At 43.6% G+C, this 18,499-nt stretch overlaps 1 protein-coding gene across 4 annotated transcripts in view; it reads left to right on the forward strand.

Moving 5' to 3' along the window:
• Positions 1 to 2,522, forward strand: part of LOC140733022 (interferon gamma receptor 1-like) — a 48,665-nt gene extending 46,143 nt beyond the window's left edge. For all 4 annotated transcript variants that reach the window (XM_073055787.1, XM_073055789.1, XM_073055790.1 and 1 more), the window contains one exon: positions 1,540 to 2,522. In XM_073055787.1, the coding sequence (XP_072911888.1) occupies positions 1,540 to 1,959 (420 nt within the window). In that variant the 3' untranslated portion in view covers positions 1,960 to 2,522. The remainder of the gene's footprint in view (positions 1 to 1,539) is intronic.
• Positions 2,523 to 18,499: the final 15,977 nt, after the last annotated feature.

Genomic DNA, 18,499 nt, shown 5'->3' on the forward strand with positions numbered 1-18,499 from the left:
GCATATTTTGATTGCCCGGAGAGAGACTAGTTGTAAAATGGGGAAGAATTAAATCTGTAAACTCAAAGGGAACAAAGGCTTGAGGTAGCTGATCATCACGGTGATGGGTGATTGGCTACCGCAGAGATAAGATCAGGAAAAATAGCTGGCGATGAATAAAGGCAGACATGATATGGAGCTCTAAATTTATAAGAGCGAGGTAGAAATCAGGAAAAAGGATGTTTTAATGAAGAAAAGAAAAAGAATTTTTAAACTGTTATGACCCCAGCCCCCTCCTTTGTGAGATTCGCAAGAGCCCTAGTCAAGGGGGGGTCAAATGACCCAAGAGAGAGAGGAAGACGTGCTGAAGACCACGTTCCCCAGGGAAGCAGAATAAAGCGACTCTTTGACTATTGTCTCATGAAGACCACGTGTAAAGCCCTGGGGCAAAGTGGGCTGGTTGAGAGAGATTGACACCGGCGGTCCCGTGAGGAAGTATAAAGGAGGGTCTGGGGGGGAGGACCCCTTCAGACGCACCAGAAGATACGCGAGAATTCCTGCGACAGCGTTTTGAGAGCGACAGCCGGTGGTGGGGTTCGTGTGCGTCTTTTCCTTGCCTGGGATTGGCGACCTCACCACGGAAGAATGGCCTAGCTACAGGGGAAGCCACAGATGAGAGTCCATTCCCCAACGAGACTTCCGACTACCTCCTACAGGTTGGAAAACCTGTCGGGTAAATGTTTCATTCTCTCTCTCTTTCTAACAAAAGTGCACCAACGCGACACCACAACCGATGGCGGCTGGTGGAACTGCAGTGACCGCAAAGACTTTTAAATATCCAGTAAACAATATATATCTACATTACCCCTAGACAACGATAGAGCTTATTTCTGATTGATTATTACTATACCTGTGCTTTAGATTGAGTTGTGACGACGTATATGATCTGAATGTTTTGTATTAACCATGCGTTTGTGCCCCTTTATAAATAAAAACGTTTGAAAATAGTAGTATCAGGCTTCAGCGGACCCATCTGTCTTTGCTGATAAGTCACCCGGTTACTGGGGAACGTAACAAAATGCATTTCAGGATTTAAGATTGCTTAATATCCTTTCCTGCACCCAAGTGCAAGGAGAACGAAATAATTTTTTTCCTCTAAATCTGATGCAGCAAAAAGGCTCATAGGATAGATAGGATATTGACTGCATGTCCATAGTGACACTAGCCTGTACATAAGATGACTGACATGAATTAATAAATTAGTGGTGGAGTTATCGGCTGGAGGTGTGGGTCAGCCTTACTGCTTGGGGAAAATAACTGTTTTTGAGTCCGAATTCCTTTCAGAAGTGATGTATGAGGTTAAAATTTGTGCACGGTGATACACAACTCGGGGGGGGGGGGGGGGGGGGGGGGGGGTGATAATGGACAGCGGCTCTCCGATATTGTGTTCCTGAGATTTCTATGTACAAGAGTTTAATCAAATACAAACATAAGAACGTTTAAATAGAAGAGATTATGTGATGTTTAAATTTAACTTGGGGTTTATTATCTAACTTCTAGGCACAGGTCATTGTGAGTGAGCGGCCGTACAATGTGATGAACTCCAAGCGCGAGGAGAGCAGCGTGTGTATAGTTGTAAAGCCAGAGGAGGTGACCAGCGTACCTGATGACTCACAAGACTTTCAGGTTCAAGAAGAAACCTCCATCTCCTCAGACACTCTGGACCCTCGTTCAGCTCTTATTGACGGAGGGAGCAGTGAACATGTAAATACTGACTTGAGTGATCCTTATGCCGCAAAAATAAATATAGGTATCATAGATCAAAACTCTGACTGCACGGACCATATTGATCAAGAAGCTGGCAGTGATCAAGGGAGCAGCCATGACTTGTGCAAGACACATTGTGACAGCATTAAACTGAGTTGCACTGCTGATAACTGGGGCTATGATAAACCTCATGTACCACTTGATATGTTCTAAGTAACAGTGCAAAGACTGAGTTAGTACAACCGCACAGCATCGTACTCTGCAGTGGAATGGACTAGGAACTGACCCCAGTGCTGAGGATGCTTTCGTGAGAGGCCACAGTCCAGCTCCCACAGTTCCATTATCCAAAATGTGCCATTCTCGAGAGGATGCTTGGATCACATCTTTGCAGGTTCTGGTGACGCATCCGGGGGAGAGACGTAGGTTAAAACCTGCGTGCTTATGTGGTTTGCAAGTACTTGACTGCTCCGTTGTGTGATAGTGGGTAAATTTGTGTCTGGATAATATATGGAACGGGGAGCGTTTTTGATTTGGGGGAGCTGATTTTTCTTCCAAGTTAAATAGTTTGTGTATTCAAGCACTATTCAGGAGAACTGAACTTGTAATTCAGACCAGCACTTTACTACAATACTGAGGGAGAACTGCACTGTCACCAGTGTTGGCTCAAAAAAAAGTTAGCGCAGAGTTGTATTGGCGGGAACTGTAAACAATTATATCAAATGACAGCACAAACAATAGATCTCTAAAGCCAATAATAAAAAATGTAACGTACAGAATTCTGTCTGTTATTACAGCCTGAGACATTTATATCCCATTCAACCTAAACCTTAACTATTGATTGTCTATATAGTGAATTACGGTTAATTGGGACCAGCACATTTTGGCCTAATTAGGTGGCTGCTCCAGTTAGTTGAAATTTCATAGAAATATGGAAATAGTTAAATGGAATAAAAATGACAAACTATTTTTTACTGAGCAACAAATTATATATTTAAATGAAATACAGAACAAATTCAAACACTACCAATACTACTGCAGTAGTATAAAACTGTCCATTGGTTCCTCATAATTATCAACGGAAGAATCCATACAGTGCATTCTGCTGTGTTGATTGTAAGCGACCAAAATTAGCCAGATGGGTATTGTGGATAATGGACCACCTTCATACAATACTTTCAATGATGTGTATCCTCCAAATTTTAATTTACCTTATAACGTTCAAGATGATTCTGTTCCTGTGCTGTACTGCTCTCTGATTGTCGATAACTTTAAATGTTTTTGTAGCTCATAACTGGAAGTAGTGAAATGTTTCATTTTCACTGCTATCCGTTTCTCACGTCTCAAGCAGAATGTTTGAAACCACAGTGACCGAAACAGTTTTGAATTGACTTGCTGCTTAATTCTCACCAACTATTGGTGATATAAATAACTGCTTTTTTGGACACAAACACACGCAGCTAATAGTATTTTAAAAACTGTTTGCTCTAAGCTCAGTGTAGTGTCTAATGGCCACACAAGTGCACCTGACCAACACTAGTTAGAAAGTATCCGGTAACCGACCCCTGTCCCGATTAAGCGGCACAATATCCCAAATAAACTAAGGGAATCTCAGTTATTTTCCCGACTAGTTCTTGTTCTTTAAGAGTTGTTCAAATAAGCGGGTGTTCCAATTAACTGATGGTCCAATTAACCAGAATTATTGTGTATATACAAAAAAAATCGCAGGGTATTATTCAAATCCGAGGAGGAGAGTTGTGCTGTGTCACATTTATCCTTCAAGTAATACAGTTAAAAACATTTTATCTAATCACAATTTCATTGAAATCTAAGGCAGGTAATTGCCAACTACTTTTCACTCTGAAAACGTCTGCGCTTCAGAAACACTCCATTGGTTGTGAAATGGTATATGCTTTAATTTAGCAACACTGCACAATACAGGCCATTCTAGTCTTTCAAGCCTGTACCGCCCAAACACAAGCAAGTGACTAATTGACCGACTAACCCACAAGTCTTTCAGATGTGGGAGGAAACTGGAGAAAACCCATGCATTCACAGGGAGAACGTACAAACTCCTTACAGCGGCAGGAATTACACTCCCGTGCCACCCTTTCTGTAAAATATATTTAAATATTTAAACTGCATTCCTTAAGTTTCGTGTGTGTGTGTGGTTATTTTTACCTCCAAACATCGCAATTGGGTTCCCTTTCAACAACCTCATTGAAATGAAGTTAACATTTCACTCCACGTTTCCAGCTGTGTAAAAAAAAAAAAAAAAAATCCATTGTTGGTTCAGCCAAAAGTGCTTTTTCTTCCTGCAAATCTTTTCTGTAAATTCCTCGTGAAAGGTTTGATTTATGTTTTAGACAGTGAAGGACTCATTAATGTTATGAACAGTTATGTTTCTATTCTGTTACTGCATAACAAGTCTCCAGCTAGAGAATGGAAAGTGCTGGCCACAGGTGAGATCCCAGACTCCGGGGAATAGCCAATGTTGTTCCATTGTTCAAGAAGGGCAACCAGGACAATCCAGGGAGTTTTATAGCAAAGAAGGACATTTGAGGAGATGATTCTTAAGGAAAGGATTAATTTGAATTTTGGGAAAGCAGAGAGTTATTACACTTTGCAAAGGGGAATTTCTAGCTCACAAGTCTGATTGATTTCTTTTGAGGAGGTGACAAAAATGATTGAGGGTAGAGCAACAGATGACAAGGCATTTGACAAGGTCCCTCATTGGAGGCTAATCCGTAGGATTGAGTCAGATGGTATGCAGTGAGTTGGGAGGTTCGGTGTAGAATTGGCTTGGTCATAGAAGATGGGTAGTGGTAAAGGAGTGTTGTATTTTGAACTGGAGGTCTTTGACCACCAGGGTTTCACAAGGATCACTGCAGTGGCCTCTTGTTAGTAATGTATGTTAATGAATTGGATGAAAATATGGATAGTTTGATTAATAAGTTTCTAGATTACCTGAAAATAGGAATAGAGCTGTTGGAAAGTTGGGCAGAGAAATGGCGGATGGCGTTTAATCCTGACGAGGGTGTGGTGATACATCTTAGGAGGTCAAATGAAGGAGGAAAGTACCTGGTGGATAGCAGGACCCTGAGAAACATTAATGTACGAAGAGATCTTGAGGTGCAAGCCCAGCGCTCTCTGAAAATGACAACACAAGTAGGTGGGATGGTAAAGAAAGCACTTGTCTTCATCAGTCAGGACATGTATAAAAGCTGGCAAAGCTTCATAATGCTGCAGCTGTATGATAGATTGGATGAGGTTTCCATCAGTCAGGGTCAACCATGGGACATTGCATCCTAACTAGATATGCAAGCCTGGGCAGTACAATATGGACGGCAATATGAAGTCCATGTAGCAGGCTCCCCCTCTCCAAGCATCTGACGAACCCAAAGGAACGGCAGAGACTGATGCAGTTTGGTACCAGCAATGTCGCAGGGGTTGATAGTCAGTGCTGAACTCAAGACTGCCATAGGGACTCCTAATGTAGATAGACGATATTTGGAGTGCAATCTGCAGAGCATAGAACAGGGAAGATTTGGAGAGGGGACTGACAAGGTTCACCAGAATCCTACCTGGATTGAAGTGTATTGAGTAGACTTGGATTGTTTTTTCTGGAGGGTTGGCAGCTGAGAGGCGATCTGACAGAACATAGAACAGTACAGGCCCTTCTGTCCACTTTGCTGTGCTGACCCTGTAATCAACTCCAAGCTCAATGCAAAACTCCCTCCCAACAAACCATCCATTTTTCTTTCATCCACGTGCCTATCTAAGAGTCTCTTTAATGCCCCTAATGTACCCACTGCTACCATCACCCTGGCAGCGTGTTTCATGCACCCACCACTCTGTATATAAATAAAAATCTACCTCTAACAGCCCCCCATACTTCCCAACAAACAACTAAAGGTTCCACCTTCTCAAATTAATAATTTCCTCCCCGGGGAAAAGTTTGACTATCCATTATATCTATGCTTATTACCTTGTATGCCTCTGTAAAGTCACCTTTCAATCTCCTAGCTCATTCAACCTTTCCTCGTAAGATGTGCTCTCTAGTCCAGGTAAATCTCTGCACCCTCAATAAAGCTTCCACATCTTCCTGTAATGAGGAAACCAGAACTGTGAACACAATATTCCAAGAGTTGTCTAACCAGGGTTTAATGGAGATGCAACATGACCTCACTGCTCTTGAACTCAATCTCCCAACTAATGAAGGCCAACGTGCTATTCGCCACCTTAACCATCCTATCAATATGCACGGCAACTTTGAGGGATATTTGGACGTGGAGCCCAAGATCCCTCTGTTCCTCCACACTGTAAAGAATCCTTCCATTTACCCTGAATTCTGCCTTTGAGCTTGACCTCCCAAAATGAATCACTTCACACTTTGCTGGACTGAACTCCATCTGCCACTTCTCAACCCAGTTTTGCACCCTATCTATGACATCATTTTCCACTATCCATTACAACACCAAACTTCATGTCATCTGCAGAATTACTAACCCACCCTTCCTGTGAAGCGTGAAGTGACTCCTCGTCCAAATCATTTATAAAAATTACAAAGAGTGGAAGTCCCAGAACAGAAGTGTGTAAAATTCTGGGAGGCAAAGGTAGGGCAAAGAGAATAATTTATCCAGGCTAGAAATGTAAAATAACAGAGGGTATAAGTTTAAGGGGGGGGGGGGGGGGGGGAGGAAGTTTGAAGGAGATGTGTGAAGTAGTAAAAGCTCTGTTAGGGGAGTATGTAATCGTAGATATGGCAGCAACATTTAGACAGGCTGTTAAAGGGGTAGGGCAGGTAATGGGACTACCGCTGCAGGTAAATGGGATCTGTTAGATCAGGTCACTGGCACAGATGCGAGTCAAAAGGACTGTTGCTATGTAGGAGAGTGATTTAATTCTACAAGCACACAATGGTGACAGCCACTCCCTTTTCAAAGCAGCAGAATGTTTCATATACTGTTAGCGGTATTTACTGAAATAAAATGCAAAATTTGCCCTTCCTCTGCCTATTGACAGCTAATATCATAAAGATAGAAAATCAACAGCTGAGACAGAAAAAGGGGAAACGAGCAAGGTGTGAGTGAAGGGTAAAAGACACTGAGGGAGAGCTTTTCATATTACCCATCAATGACTGAGTAAGCTGCTGTTAGAGTAATCAACAGGAAACAGTGTGCATACTCCAAAAGACTTGGAGATTTGAAATGGGTTGCTCATTTTGATAACTGTGGGCAGGAGGTGATTAATCAGCCCTCTGAGTCTCTTCTCCCGGTGTTCTCTCAGAATCAAACGTCCTGTTCTCCAAATATCTCTTGAAGTCTTTGGTGTTGGGAAGTCTATCTCAAACATGTTCAGCAAATTGCCCTTCTTGAAGTTTTGTGGCTCTCTAGGTGATGCAATTTCTCCTTATCTTGATCTTAAATCATTCTCTTGTGCTATGCCAAAAGTAAGAGTCAAGTTCATTGTCATCTGCACAAGCATCATGGAAAAAAACTTGTTCGGAGCAGCATCACGGACGCAAAGCATCAGATAAGCAGCCTTCACAAGTAAAACATGAATTCTACACAAACTTACAAGAAATATAACACACACAGCGAAAACAAGCCAAGTTTACTGTGGTGCAGAGTGGTCGTGGCATTGCCATGATGAGGGTTGTACTGGTTGGCTCAGGAACTGAATGGCGGAAGGGAAGTAGCTGTTCCTGAACCCGGTGGTGTGAGACTTAAGGCCTCTCTACCTCCTGTAATAAATACAAACCCTCAGTCAACCCCACAGTTAGTCCCATGTTATCCACTCGCTCTCTGGCAGTGGATGCCCTGGATAAAGAGACCAAGATTGCACAAAATAAACTCAAGATTGTTTAAAGTCATTTCCAGTACACAAGTAAGGGAGAACAAAGTAACTGTTACTCTGGATCCAATGCACCACAAAAAAAGTACACAGGATTGGCAACACAATAATTTTTAAAATGTGATAAATATAAATACAAAGTGTTTGTACATAACTTATATCCATAGATTGACTCTAGGCACAGGAGTATCTGTACATAAGGTGACTGACAGGAAATGATAACGTCGTGGTGGTGGAGAGTGTTTTTCAGTTTTACTGCGTTGGGGAAAGTGTTTCTGTGTCTCACGGTCTTGGTCTGGATGTTACATAGCCTCCCTAATGGAAGTGGGACAAACAGTCCTTGAGCAGGGTGGGTGGGATCTGTCACCCCTAGAGTGTATTATAATTATAACAGGGTATCCTCTTGCAATGAACGCCAAATAGCCATTCACTGCCCTAACTGCTTGTTGTACCTGCACTCTTGATTGAGTCAATGATGCCCAGATCTCTGTGTAATTCAGCATTTCAATTCACCATTCAAATAACGTTCAGCCTTTTTACTTGCCAAACTAACATTTAACGTTGTAAAAGCCACATATCTTCTTAATTCACACAGAATACTGTGGAGGAACTCAGCAGAATCTCTAGAGGGGAATAAGCAGTCAACATTTTAGGCGAGGTCCTTTATCAGGACTCTCCTGACTTACAAGGGGAACATGGCAGGAGGTTGATAGTTTGTGTAACTGATTTAGCGACTTCTTCCTCCTTAATGCTCTTTAGAAACTTTTAACCAGGTTTCAGCTGAAAGCTCTAACAGCTGCTTGGTTCCCCTGCCTGTCTCTTTGGAAAGTACCAAGGGATTTCCCCCCCCGCCCTATCTTATGTACAAATTCATGGTTTGTTCACAGAATGTGCTGAAGTCATTTGCTGTGGCCTAGTTTCCAAAGCTGTCCCTTATCAGATGGGGTCACACGAACAAGAAGGATAAAAACAAGCAATATAGAACTAACTCTGCCATGCAGGGTTCCAAGCCTGGCCGTGAAAGGAGAAGAGTTGGGTACGGGGCTAGCGACCCCATCCCATAAAAACCCAGAGCTACAGAAACACCAGCAGCAGCTCCAAGGACGTCATCCGTGGGAGAGGAAGGATGCACCAAGAAGGTGGACAACACCTGGGAACAGCGTGAAGGGCAGAGGATTCTGGTGACCTGTCAGCGGCCTGTGCTGCAGCAGGGATGACGGGCTTAAAACTTGGATTTCTGTTATGAACTGAACATTAATCCAGTAAAATCTAGATGAATGGATAATTAGTTCTGAGGCAGTTGACATGGAAAAAAACATAGAAAACTTACAGCACAATACAGGCCCTTCGGCCCACAAAGCTGTGCTGAACATATCCTTACCTTAGAAATTACCTAGGGTTACCCATAGCTCTCTATTTTCCTGAGCTTCATGTACCTGTCCAGGAGTCTCTTAAAAGACCCTATTGTATCCGCCTCCACCACCATTGCCGGCAGCCCATTCCATGCACTCACCACTCTCTGAGTAAAAAAACTTACCCCTGACATCTCCTCTGTACCTACTTCCAAGCACCTTAAAACTGTGCCCTCTCACGTCAGTCATTCCAAACCTGGGAAAAAGCCTCTGACTTTCCACACAATCAATACCTCTCATCATCTTATACACCTCTATCAGGTCACCTCCATCCCCCATTGCCCCAAGGAGAAAAGGCCGAGTTCACTTAACCTATTCTCATAAGGCATGCTCCCCAATCCAGGCAACATCCTTGTAAATCTCCTCTGCACCCGTTCTATGGCTTCCACATTCTTCCTATAGTGAGGCAACCAGAATTGAAAACAGTACTCCAAGAGGGATCTGACCAGGGTCCTATATAGCTGCAACATTATCTCTCAGCTCCTAAACTCAATACCACGGTTGATGAAGGCCAATGCACCGTGTGCCTTCGTAACCACAGAGTCAACCTGCGCAGCAGCTTTGAGTGTCCTATGGACTCGGACCCCAAGATCCCTCTGATCCTCCACACTGCCAAGAGTCTCACCAGTAATACTATATTCTGCCATCATATTTGACCTATCAAAACAAACCACCTCACACTTATCTAGGTCGAACTCTCTCTGCCACTTTTCAGCCCAGTTTTGTATCCTATCAATGTCCCACTGTAACCTCTAACAGCCCTCCACACTATCCACAACACCCCCAACCTTTGTGTCATCAGCAAAATTACTAACCCATCCCTCCACTTCCTCATCCAGGTCATTTATAAAAATCCACGAAGAGCAGTGGTCCCAGTACAGATCCCTGAGGCACACCACTGGTCACCGGCCTCCATGCAGAATATGACCGTCTACAACCACTCTTTGCCTTCTGTAAGCAAGCCAATTCTGGATCCACAAAGCAATGTCCCCTTGGATCGCATGCCTCCTTACTTTCTCAATAAGCCTTTCGTGGGGTACCTTATCAAATGCTTTCCTGAAATCCATATACACTACATCTACTGCTCTTCCTTCATCAATGTGTTTAGTCACATCCTCAAAAAATTCAGTCAGGCTCATAAGTCACGACCTGCCTTTGACAAAACCTTGCTGACTATCCCTAATCATATTATGCCTCTCCAAATGCTCATAAATCCTGCCTCTCAGGATCTTCTCCATCAACTTACCAATCACTGGAGTAAGACTCACAGTTTATTAATGAACTGAGCTCAACTTGGGTAATTTCCCCTCATGTGTCAGAAAGTGAAGGGTTCAGCCTGAGCCTTGAGTCTTGTGTATGTAACTGAGATGGTTCATCAAGTACTGGGGGAGTGCTGCAGATCTGAGAAAGCTGAAGGCGCTTCTCTCTCAGGTGGAGGTGTAGGTGACTGGGGCACTATTTCTCTCAGGTGGATGTGCACTGCTTTGGAGAGGAGCCAGAAGCCCCTAGTTTCCTGGCAGATGGTTATTCCCTCGCTGTACATCTCGGCAGCAAACCAGGTCGTTTTATCTCCTTGCAGTCTGTAGGAATTCTGAGAGGCCCCATTTCATCCGCTGCCATGCTCTGGAGCTTGCCTCCATTCGCTAAAGCAGCCCCGTGTGACACGCACAGAGTGATGGGAAGACGCGGCAAGTCAGGCAGCGTGTGTGGAGAGGAAACAGTCGGCGTTTCAGTCTGAGACCCCTCTTCTTGCCGGAACGTGGCTCCAGGCCAAATTCCGTGCACCGTCAATCTTCAGGTCATGACACTCAGCAACTTGGGTTATGTGGGGTTTTTTTGTGACTGTTTGTTTCTCTGTTATCGTAAGCTTACAGGCTACGTGCGCTGTGTGTGACTGTTGGTACAGTGCTTTGCACCCTGATCTCGGAGGAACACTATTTTGTTTGGCGGTATTCATGTGCACGGTTGAGTGAAATCAAACTTGAACTTGATCAGGACGGAATAATGCACATAAAATACCAGAGGATCTCAGCAGGTCAGGCAGCATCCGTGGAGGTTAAGACAGAGTCAACCTTTTCATCAGGGCAGAACCTGGCAACATTATTATGTGGTCTAGCTGTGTGTTTTCTCTGAATAGATTGCCTCTTAATTAAAAAAAAAGACTCTTGGGAATCCTTGTGTGGGATTCTCTAAAGGTTATTCTGCAGGTTGAGTCAATGGTGAGGAAGGCAAATGCAATGACAGCATTCATTTCAAGAGGACTACAATACCAAAGCAAAGGTGTGATATTGAGGCTTTATAAGGCACTGGTGAGGCCTCTCTTGGAATATTGTGAAGTGTTTTTGGCCCCTTATCTAAGACGGATGTGTTGACTTTGGAGCGGGTTCAAAAGAGGTTCACAAAAATGATTCCAGGAATGAAAGGGATACCATATGAAGACCAATTGAAGTCCCTGGGCCTGTACTCACTGGCATTCAGGAGAACGGGGGGGAGGGAATCACATTGAAATCTGTCGAATGTTGAAAGGCCTCAATATTGGGAGGATGTTTCCTATATTGAGGAGTCTAAGACCAGAGGGTACAGCCTCAGAATAAGACCATAAGATATAGGTGCAGAAGTAGGACATTCAGCCCATCGAGTCTGGTCCACCATTCAAACATGGGATGATCCAGTTCTTCCAGTCATCCCCACTCCCCTGCTTTCACCCCATACCCTTTGATGCCCTGGCTAATCAAGAACCCATCTATCTCCGCCTTAAATACACCCAATGATTTGGCCTCCACAGCTGCACGTGGCAACAAATTCCACAGATTTACCACCTTCTGACTAAAGTAATTCCAACGCTTCTCAGTTCTAAAAGGATGTCCTTCAATCCTGAAGTCGTGCCCTCTTGTCCTAGAATCCCCTAACATGGGAATTAACTTTGTCATGTCTAATCCATTCAGACCTTTTAAAATTTGGAATGTTTCTCTGAGATCTCCCTTTATTTTCCTGAACTCCAGGGAATACAGCCCAAGAGCTGCCAGATGTTCCTCATATGGTAACCCTTTCATTCCTGGAATCATTCTCGTGAATCTTCTCTGAACCCCCTCCAATGTCAATATATCCTTTCTACAATAAGGAGCCCAAAACTGCACACAATACTCCGAGTGTGGTCTCACGAGTGTGTTATAGAGCCTCAACATCAAATCCCTGCTCTTATATTCTATACCTCTAGAAATGAATGCCAACATTGCATTCACCTTCTTCACAACCGATTCAACCTGGAGGTTAACCTTTAGGGTATCTTGCACAAGGACTCCCAATTCTCTCCCCAACTAAATAATAATATGCCTGTTTACTTCTTTCACCAAAGTGCATGACCATACACTTTCCAACGTTGTATTTCATTTGCCACTTCTCTGCCCTTTCCTCTAAACTATCTAAGTTTCTCTGTAGGCTGTCTGTTTCCCCAACACTACCTGCTCCTCCAACTATCTTTGTATCATCCGCAGATTTAGCCGTAAGTCCATTAGTATTGTAGTCCAAATCATTGACGTACATCGTAAAAAGCAGCGGTCCCAACACCGACCCCTGTGGAACTCCACTGGTAACCAGCAGCCAGCCAGAATAGGATCTCTTTATTCCCAATCTCCGTTTTCTGCCGACCAGTCAAAGCTCCACCCATCCTAGTAACTTCCCTGTAATTCCATGGGCTCTTATCTTGTTAAGCAGCCTCATGTACGGCACCTTGTCAAAGGCCTTCTGAAAATCCAAGTACACCATGTCTACTGCATCTCCTTTGTCTACCCTGCTTGTAATTTCCTCAAAGAATTGTAGTAGATTTGTCGGGCAGGATTTTCCTTTCAGGAAACTATGCTGGCTTTGGCCTATCTTGTCATGTGCCTCCAGGTACTCCGTAATCTCATCCCTAACAATCCATTCCAACAACTTCCCAACCACTGATGTCAGGCTAACAGGTCTATAGTTTCCTTTCTGCTGCCTCCCACCCTTCTTAAATAGCAGAGTAACATTTGCAGTTTTCCAGTCATCCGGCACAATCCCAGAATCTATTGATTCTTGAAAGATCATCGTTAATGCCTCCACAATCTCTCCAGCTACTTCCTTTAGAACCCTAGGGTGCATTCCATCGGGTCCAGGAGATTTATCCACCTTCAGACTATTAAGCTTCCTGAGCACCTTCTCAATCAAAATTTTCACTGCACGTACTTCACTTCCCTGACACTCTTGAATGTCCGGTATACTGCAGATATCTTCCACTGTGATGACTGATGCAAAATACGCATTCTCTGCCTCTCTCATTACAATATCTTCAGTGTCATTTTGTATTGATCCTATATTGATCAATACATCATATTGATCATTTTGTATTGACCCTTGACTCTCATTTACCCTTTATATACTTAAAAAACCTTTTAGTATCTTCCTTGATATTAGTCGCCAACTTCCTCTCAAAATTCATCTTTTCCTTCCTTTCTTAGTTTCCTTCTGCAAGTTTTTAAAAGCTCCCCAATCCTCTATCTTCCCATCAGTTCTGGCTTCCTTGTATGCCCTCTCTTTTGCTTTTACTTTGGCCCTGACTTCACTTGTCAGCCATGGTAGTGTCCTCCTTCCTTTTGAAAATTTCTTCTTATTTGGAATATATCTGTCTTGCACTTCCCTCATTTTTCTCAGAAACTCCAGCCATTGCTGCTCTGCTGTCCTTCCTGCTAGTGTCCCTTTCCAGTCAACTTTGGCCAGTTCCCCTCTCATGCCATTGTAATTTCCTTTATTCCACTGAAATATCAACACATTGGATTTTATTTTTTCCCTCTAAAATTTCAAAGTGAACTCGATCATATTGTGATCACTGTTCCCCAAGGGTTCCTTAAACTTAAACTCTCTTATCACCTCCGGATTATTGCACAACACCCAATCCAGCACAACCGATCCCCTAGTGGGCTCAACAACAAGCTGTTCTAAAAAGCCATCTCGTAGACATTCTACAAATTCTCTCTCTTGAGGTCCAGTACTGACCTGGTTTTTGGAGTCCACTTTCATGTAAAAATCCCCAACAGTTATCATGACATTGCCTTTCTGACACACCTTTTCTATTTCCTGCTGTAATTTGTAATCCACATCCCGGCTGCTGTTTGGAGGCCTGTATACAACTGCCATTAGGGTCCTTTTACCCTTGTCATTTCTTAACTCAACCCATAGGGACTCTACACCTTACGATCCTATGTCATCTCTTTCTAATGATTTAATATTATTTCTTATAAACAGAGCCACAACAGCCCCTCTGCTTATTAACCTATCTTTCCAATGCACCGTATATCCTTGGACGTTCAGCTCCCAATGGCAGCCATTCTTTAACCAAGTTTCAGAGATGGCCTCAGTGTCATATTTGCCAATCTGTAGCTGAATTTCAAGACTGTCCATTTTATTCCTTATGCTGTGTGCATTCAAATCTAACACTTACAGTCCAGTATTTGTTGCTTTCTGTTTTAACTGCACCACACCTCTATTGTTCTAAAACTCATGCCTTTGGCTTTGATTAATAGGGGGACATCCATTCAGAACCAAGCTAAAGAGAAATTTCTTCAGCCAGAAGGTGGTGAATCTATGGAATTGATTGTCACAGGAGGCTGTGGAGGTCAAGTCATTGGGTATATTTAATGTTGGATTATTCAGGGCATGAAGGGATACGAGGAGATGGCAGGAAGGAGATTATGGCTGAAAAGGAAATGGATCAGCATTGATTAAACAATGGAGCAGACTCGATGGAGCAAATGGTCTGATTCTGCCTCTATATCTTACAGTCTTATAAAATTCATCAATTTTCACGGCCATCATTCATGGAGAAGCAGAAAGTCACACGTTTTCTTTGGAGGATGCTTGAGCCTGTGTAATATAATCACACACGGGAATCTGTTCCGGTATGGAGTGCAAGTGGATGCAGAGCATTCTCCAGGACACTGACGGGGACTGTTGGCGTGATCCTGACCAAGGGAAAGATTCGAGGATTAAATGTGTTTTGGAAAATTGCTCAATATTTGTGTTACTGTATATTCTGAGTCAGACAATGATAAAATGAAAGTGAGAGAGGAGGGGAGGAGAGGGGAATCCCCAGTGTGCCAGTCAAAGGTTTTCTGTGCATTTATGTCGTAATTCTGAATTACTGTTACAGATGACTCATCCACCAGTGGACAGATTCCAGCAGCGACAGGCACAAAGTTCAATTGTGAGCATTTGTTCTTTAAAAACATTGGGGACATTTTCCAGAGCTGGACCCACGGGTAATGCACAATGAATGACAGGACTGTCTATACCGACCAGCCCTCCAGCAGAGCAACTTCCTAAAGCCCTTTTTGTAACACTGCCCATCTTTCCAAACACAACGTACATACAGTTCCCCCCAGAAGTCCACAACAGGTTCTACTTCTGAGAAATTGAGGATATAAAAAAAAAATCATTTCGAACCTATGTAACCTCTGGCTAAAAGAATAATCGGGACTGAATAGAAATTTTTGAACTCTTTCTTCAGCAGTTAGCTAAGACAGCCTCATTATCAGTTCTCCATGGCTTGCAGAGGGACATTGAGAGTTTGATAACGTTGTACACTGTACCCTCGTTTGAGTAGGGGAAAGAGGGCTCACTGATAAGGATAGGAAGGAACATCCATCTGTAATTAAGTCAAGGCCTAGCAAAGGGAATAACTGATAAGGACTGGACATCACATCCATCTGTAATTAAGTCAAGGCCTAGCAAAGGGAATAACTGATAAGGACTGGACATCACATCCATCTGTAATTAAGCCTTGATCTAACAGATTCTCTAGTCTGTAACTAAGTTTTGCACCAACAGACTTGGTGGGTGTACCAGTTCAAATGGCACCTTGCAGCAGTATTGTATTGGGCTTACTGTGTATAAATATACGGCTGTAACCGGAGAGAGTTGGCCCACTTCTGGGATGGTGGCAGTACTCACGTGCCTTCCCTTCGACAACTGGGTCTCAAACTCCTGCAGGAGGGTGCGTGAGAAACTGTTGTAACTATTAGAAGCTGGTCTCCCGGGTTTTATTCAGATTCGACTTTGACACTTCCAGCATCAACTGCAGCACCGACTTTTCAGAATCCAGCTATGTGCCACGTGGAAATACTTTACCTCAAAGAACTACTCCTTCTTCTCTCTTGCACCGACTGGGAGAAGATTGAAAGACCCATTGACCAGACTCAGAAACCGTTTTGCTCTCAGTACCGGACCAACTACCTGGTCGAAATCACCGTCCCACTGTTGCTGCCACCTTCTTGAACCCCTACATCGTGTTATTGTGACACTGGCGTTTCTTTTTGCATGACCGCTTTGCGGCATTCCTTTGTTTTGGACTCGTTGCTGCATAGTCTATGACGCTGTGACTCATACAGCACAGAAACAGGCCTTTCAGCCCATCTAGTCTGTGCCAAACTATTATTCTGCCTAGTCCCATCAACCTGCACCTGGACCATACCACTCCCATCCAAACTTCTCTTAAGTGCTGAAATCGAACCCTCATCCACCACTTCCGTTGGCAGCCTGTTCCACATTCTCACCACCCTTTGAGTGAAGAAGTTCCCCCTTATGTTCTCCTTAAATATTTCACCTTTCAGCCACAACCCACAACTTCTAGTTCTAGTCTCACCCAACCTCAGTGGAAAAAGACTGCTTGTATTCAAACCTATCTACACCCTCATAATAGACAATAGACAATAGGTGCAGAAGTAGACCGTTCGGCCCTTCGAGCCTGCACCGCCATTTTGAGATCATGGCTGATCAATTCCTTATCAATACCCGGTTCCTGCCTTGTCCCCATATCCCTTGATTCCCCTATCCATAAGATACCTATCTAGCTCCTTCTTGAAAGCATCCAGAGAATTGGCCTCCACTACCTTCCGAGGCAGTGCATTCCAGACCCCCACAACTCTCTGGGAGAAGAAGTTTTTCCTTAACTCTGTCCTAAACGACCTACCCCTTATTCTCAAACCATGCCCTCTGGTACTGGACTCTCCCAGCATCTGGAACATATTTCCTGCCTCTATCTTGTCCAATCCCTTAATAATCTTAACTAGTCACCACCTGCCATTCCGAGAAACACCCATTCACCGCTACCCTTTGCTTTCTATCTGCCAACCAGTTTTCTATCCATGTCAATGCCTTCCCCCCGATGCCCTGAGCTTTGATTTTACCCACCAATCTTCTATGTGGGACCTTATCATCGCATAATCTTGTACACCTCTATCAAATCTCCCCCCATTCTCCTACGTTCTAAGGAATAAAGCCCTAACCTTTCCCTATGGCGCACGTAGTCAAGTCCTGGCAACATCTTGTAAATTTTCTTTGAACACAAGAGATTCCGTAGATGCCGGAAATCCAGAGCAATACACGCAAAATATGAAGGAGTTCAGCAGGTCAGGTAGGATTGATACCTTCCCTGGAGGTTGTGACCAGAACTGCACACAATACTCCAAATTAGGCTTCGCAATTTATTGTTTCATTTGTTAATACTCTATATACTGTTTACTCAATTTCACACAAGCAAAGAATTTCACTGCCGCCTAGCGTACACGAAGATAAATCAGTCTGACACGAATCTGCTGGATAATAATGGACGACGGAAATTGTAATGCTGCCAGTAGGTGGCGCTCTCGTCTCGTAGAAACCTTCGACGCTGACCAGGCGAACGAAGGAAACGTTCGCCAACGCAGATGGATGGAAATTTTATTTTATCTGCACTGTGATCGATAATTGCTGTCTGCAAGCTACCAGAAAGAAATCAGCCAGAGAGGATCTGCACAACTGGTTCCTTCTGTGTTGCTTCTGTCAGCACGGACACACTCCTTCGGCCCATCTAGTCTGTCCTGAACAATTTAAACTACCTAGTCCCATCGACCTGCACCGGGACCAGAGCCCTGCACATCTACCTATTCACTTCTCTAAAATATTGAAATCAAAATCACATCCACCACCTCATTCCATACTCTCACCACCCTCTGAGTGAAGAAGTTTCCCCTCATGTTCCCCCTAAACCTTTCATCTTTTACCCTTAACCCATGACTACTAGTTGTTGTCTCAGCCAACCTCAGTGGAAAAAGCCTGCTTGAATTTACCCTATCTATACCCCTCATAATTTTGTATACCTCTATTAAGTTTCCCCTAAATCTTCTATGCTGCAGTGAATAAAATCCTAGCCTATTCAGTTTTCCCCTATAACTCAGGTCCTCAAGGCCTGCCAGCACCCTTGTAAATTTTTGCTGCATCCTTTCAATCTTATTTACATCTTTCCTGTAGGTCATCTTTTCTGACCAAACCTGGACACAACACTCCAAATCAGGCCTTATCAACAACATCTTAAGACCATAAGGCAATAAGGTATAGGAGCAGAATTAGGCCATTCAGCCCGTCGAGTCTGCTCCACCATTTCATCATGGTGGATCCATCAATCTATTCTGCCCCATATCCTTTCATGCCCT

This window comes from Hemitrygon akajei, chromosome 9, assembly GCF_048418815.1.
Source record: "Hemitrygon akajei chromosome 9, sHemAka1.3, whole genome shotgun sequence".
Lineage (NCBI taxonomy): Eukaryota > Metazoa > Chordata > Chondrichthyes > Myliobatiformes > Dasyatidae > Hemitrygon > Hemitrygon akajei.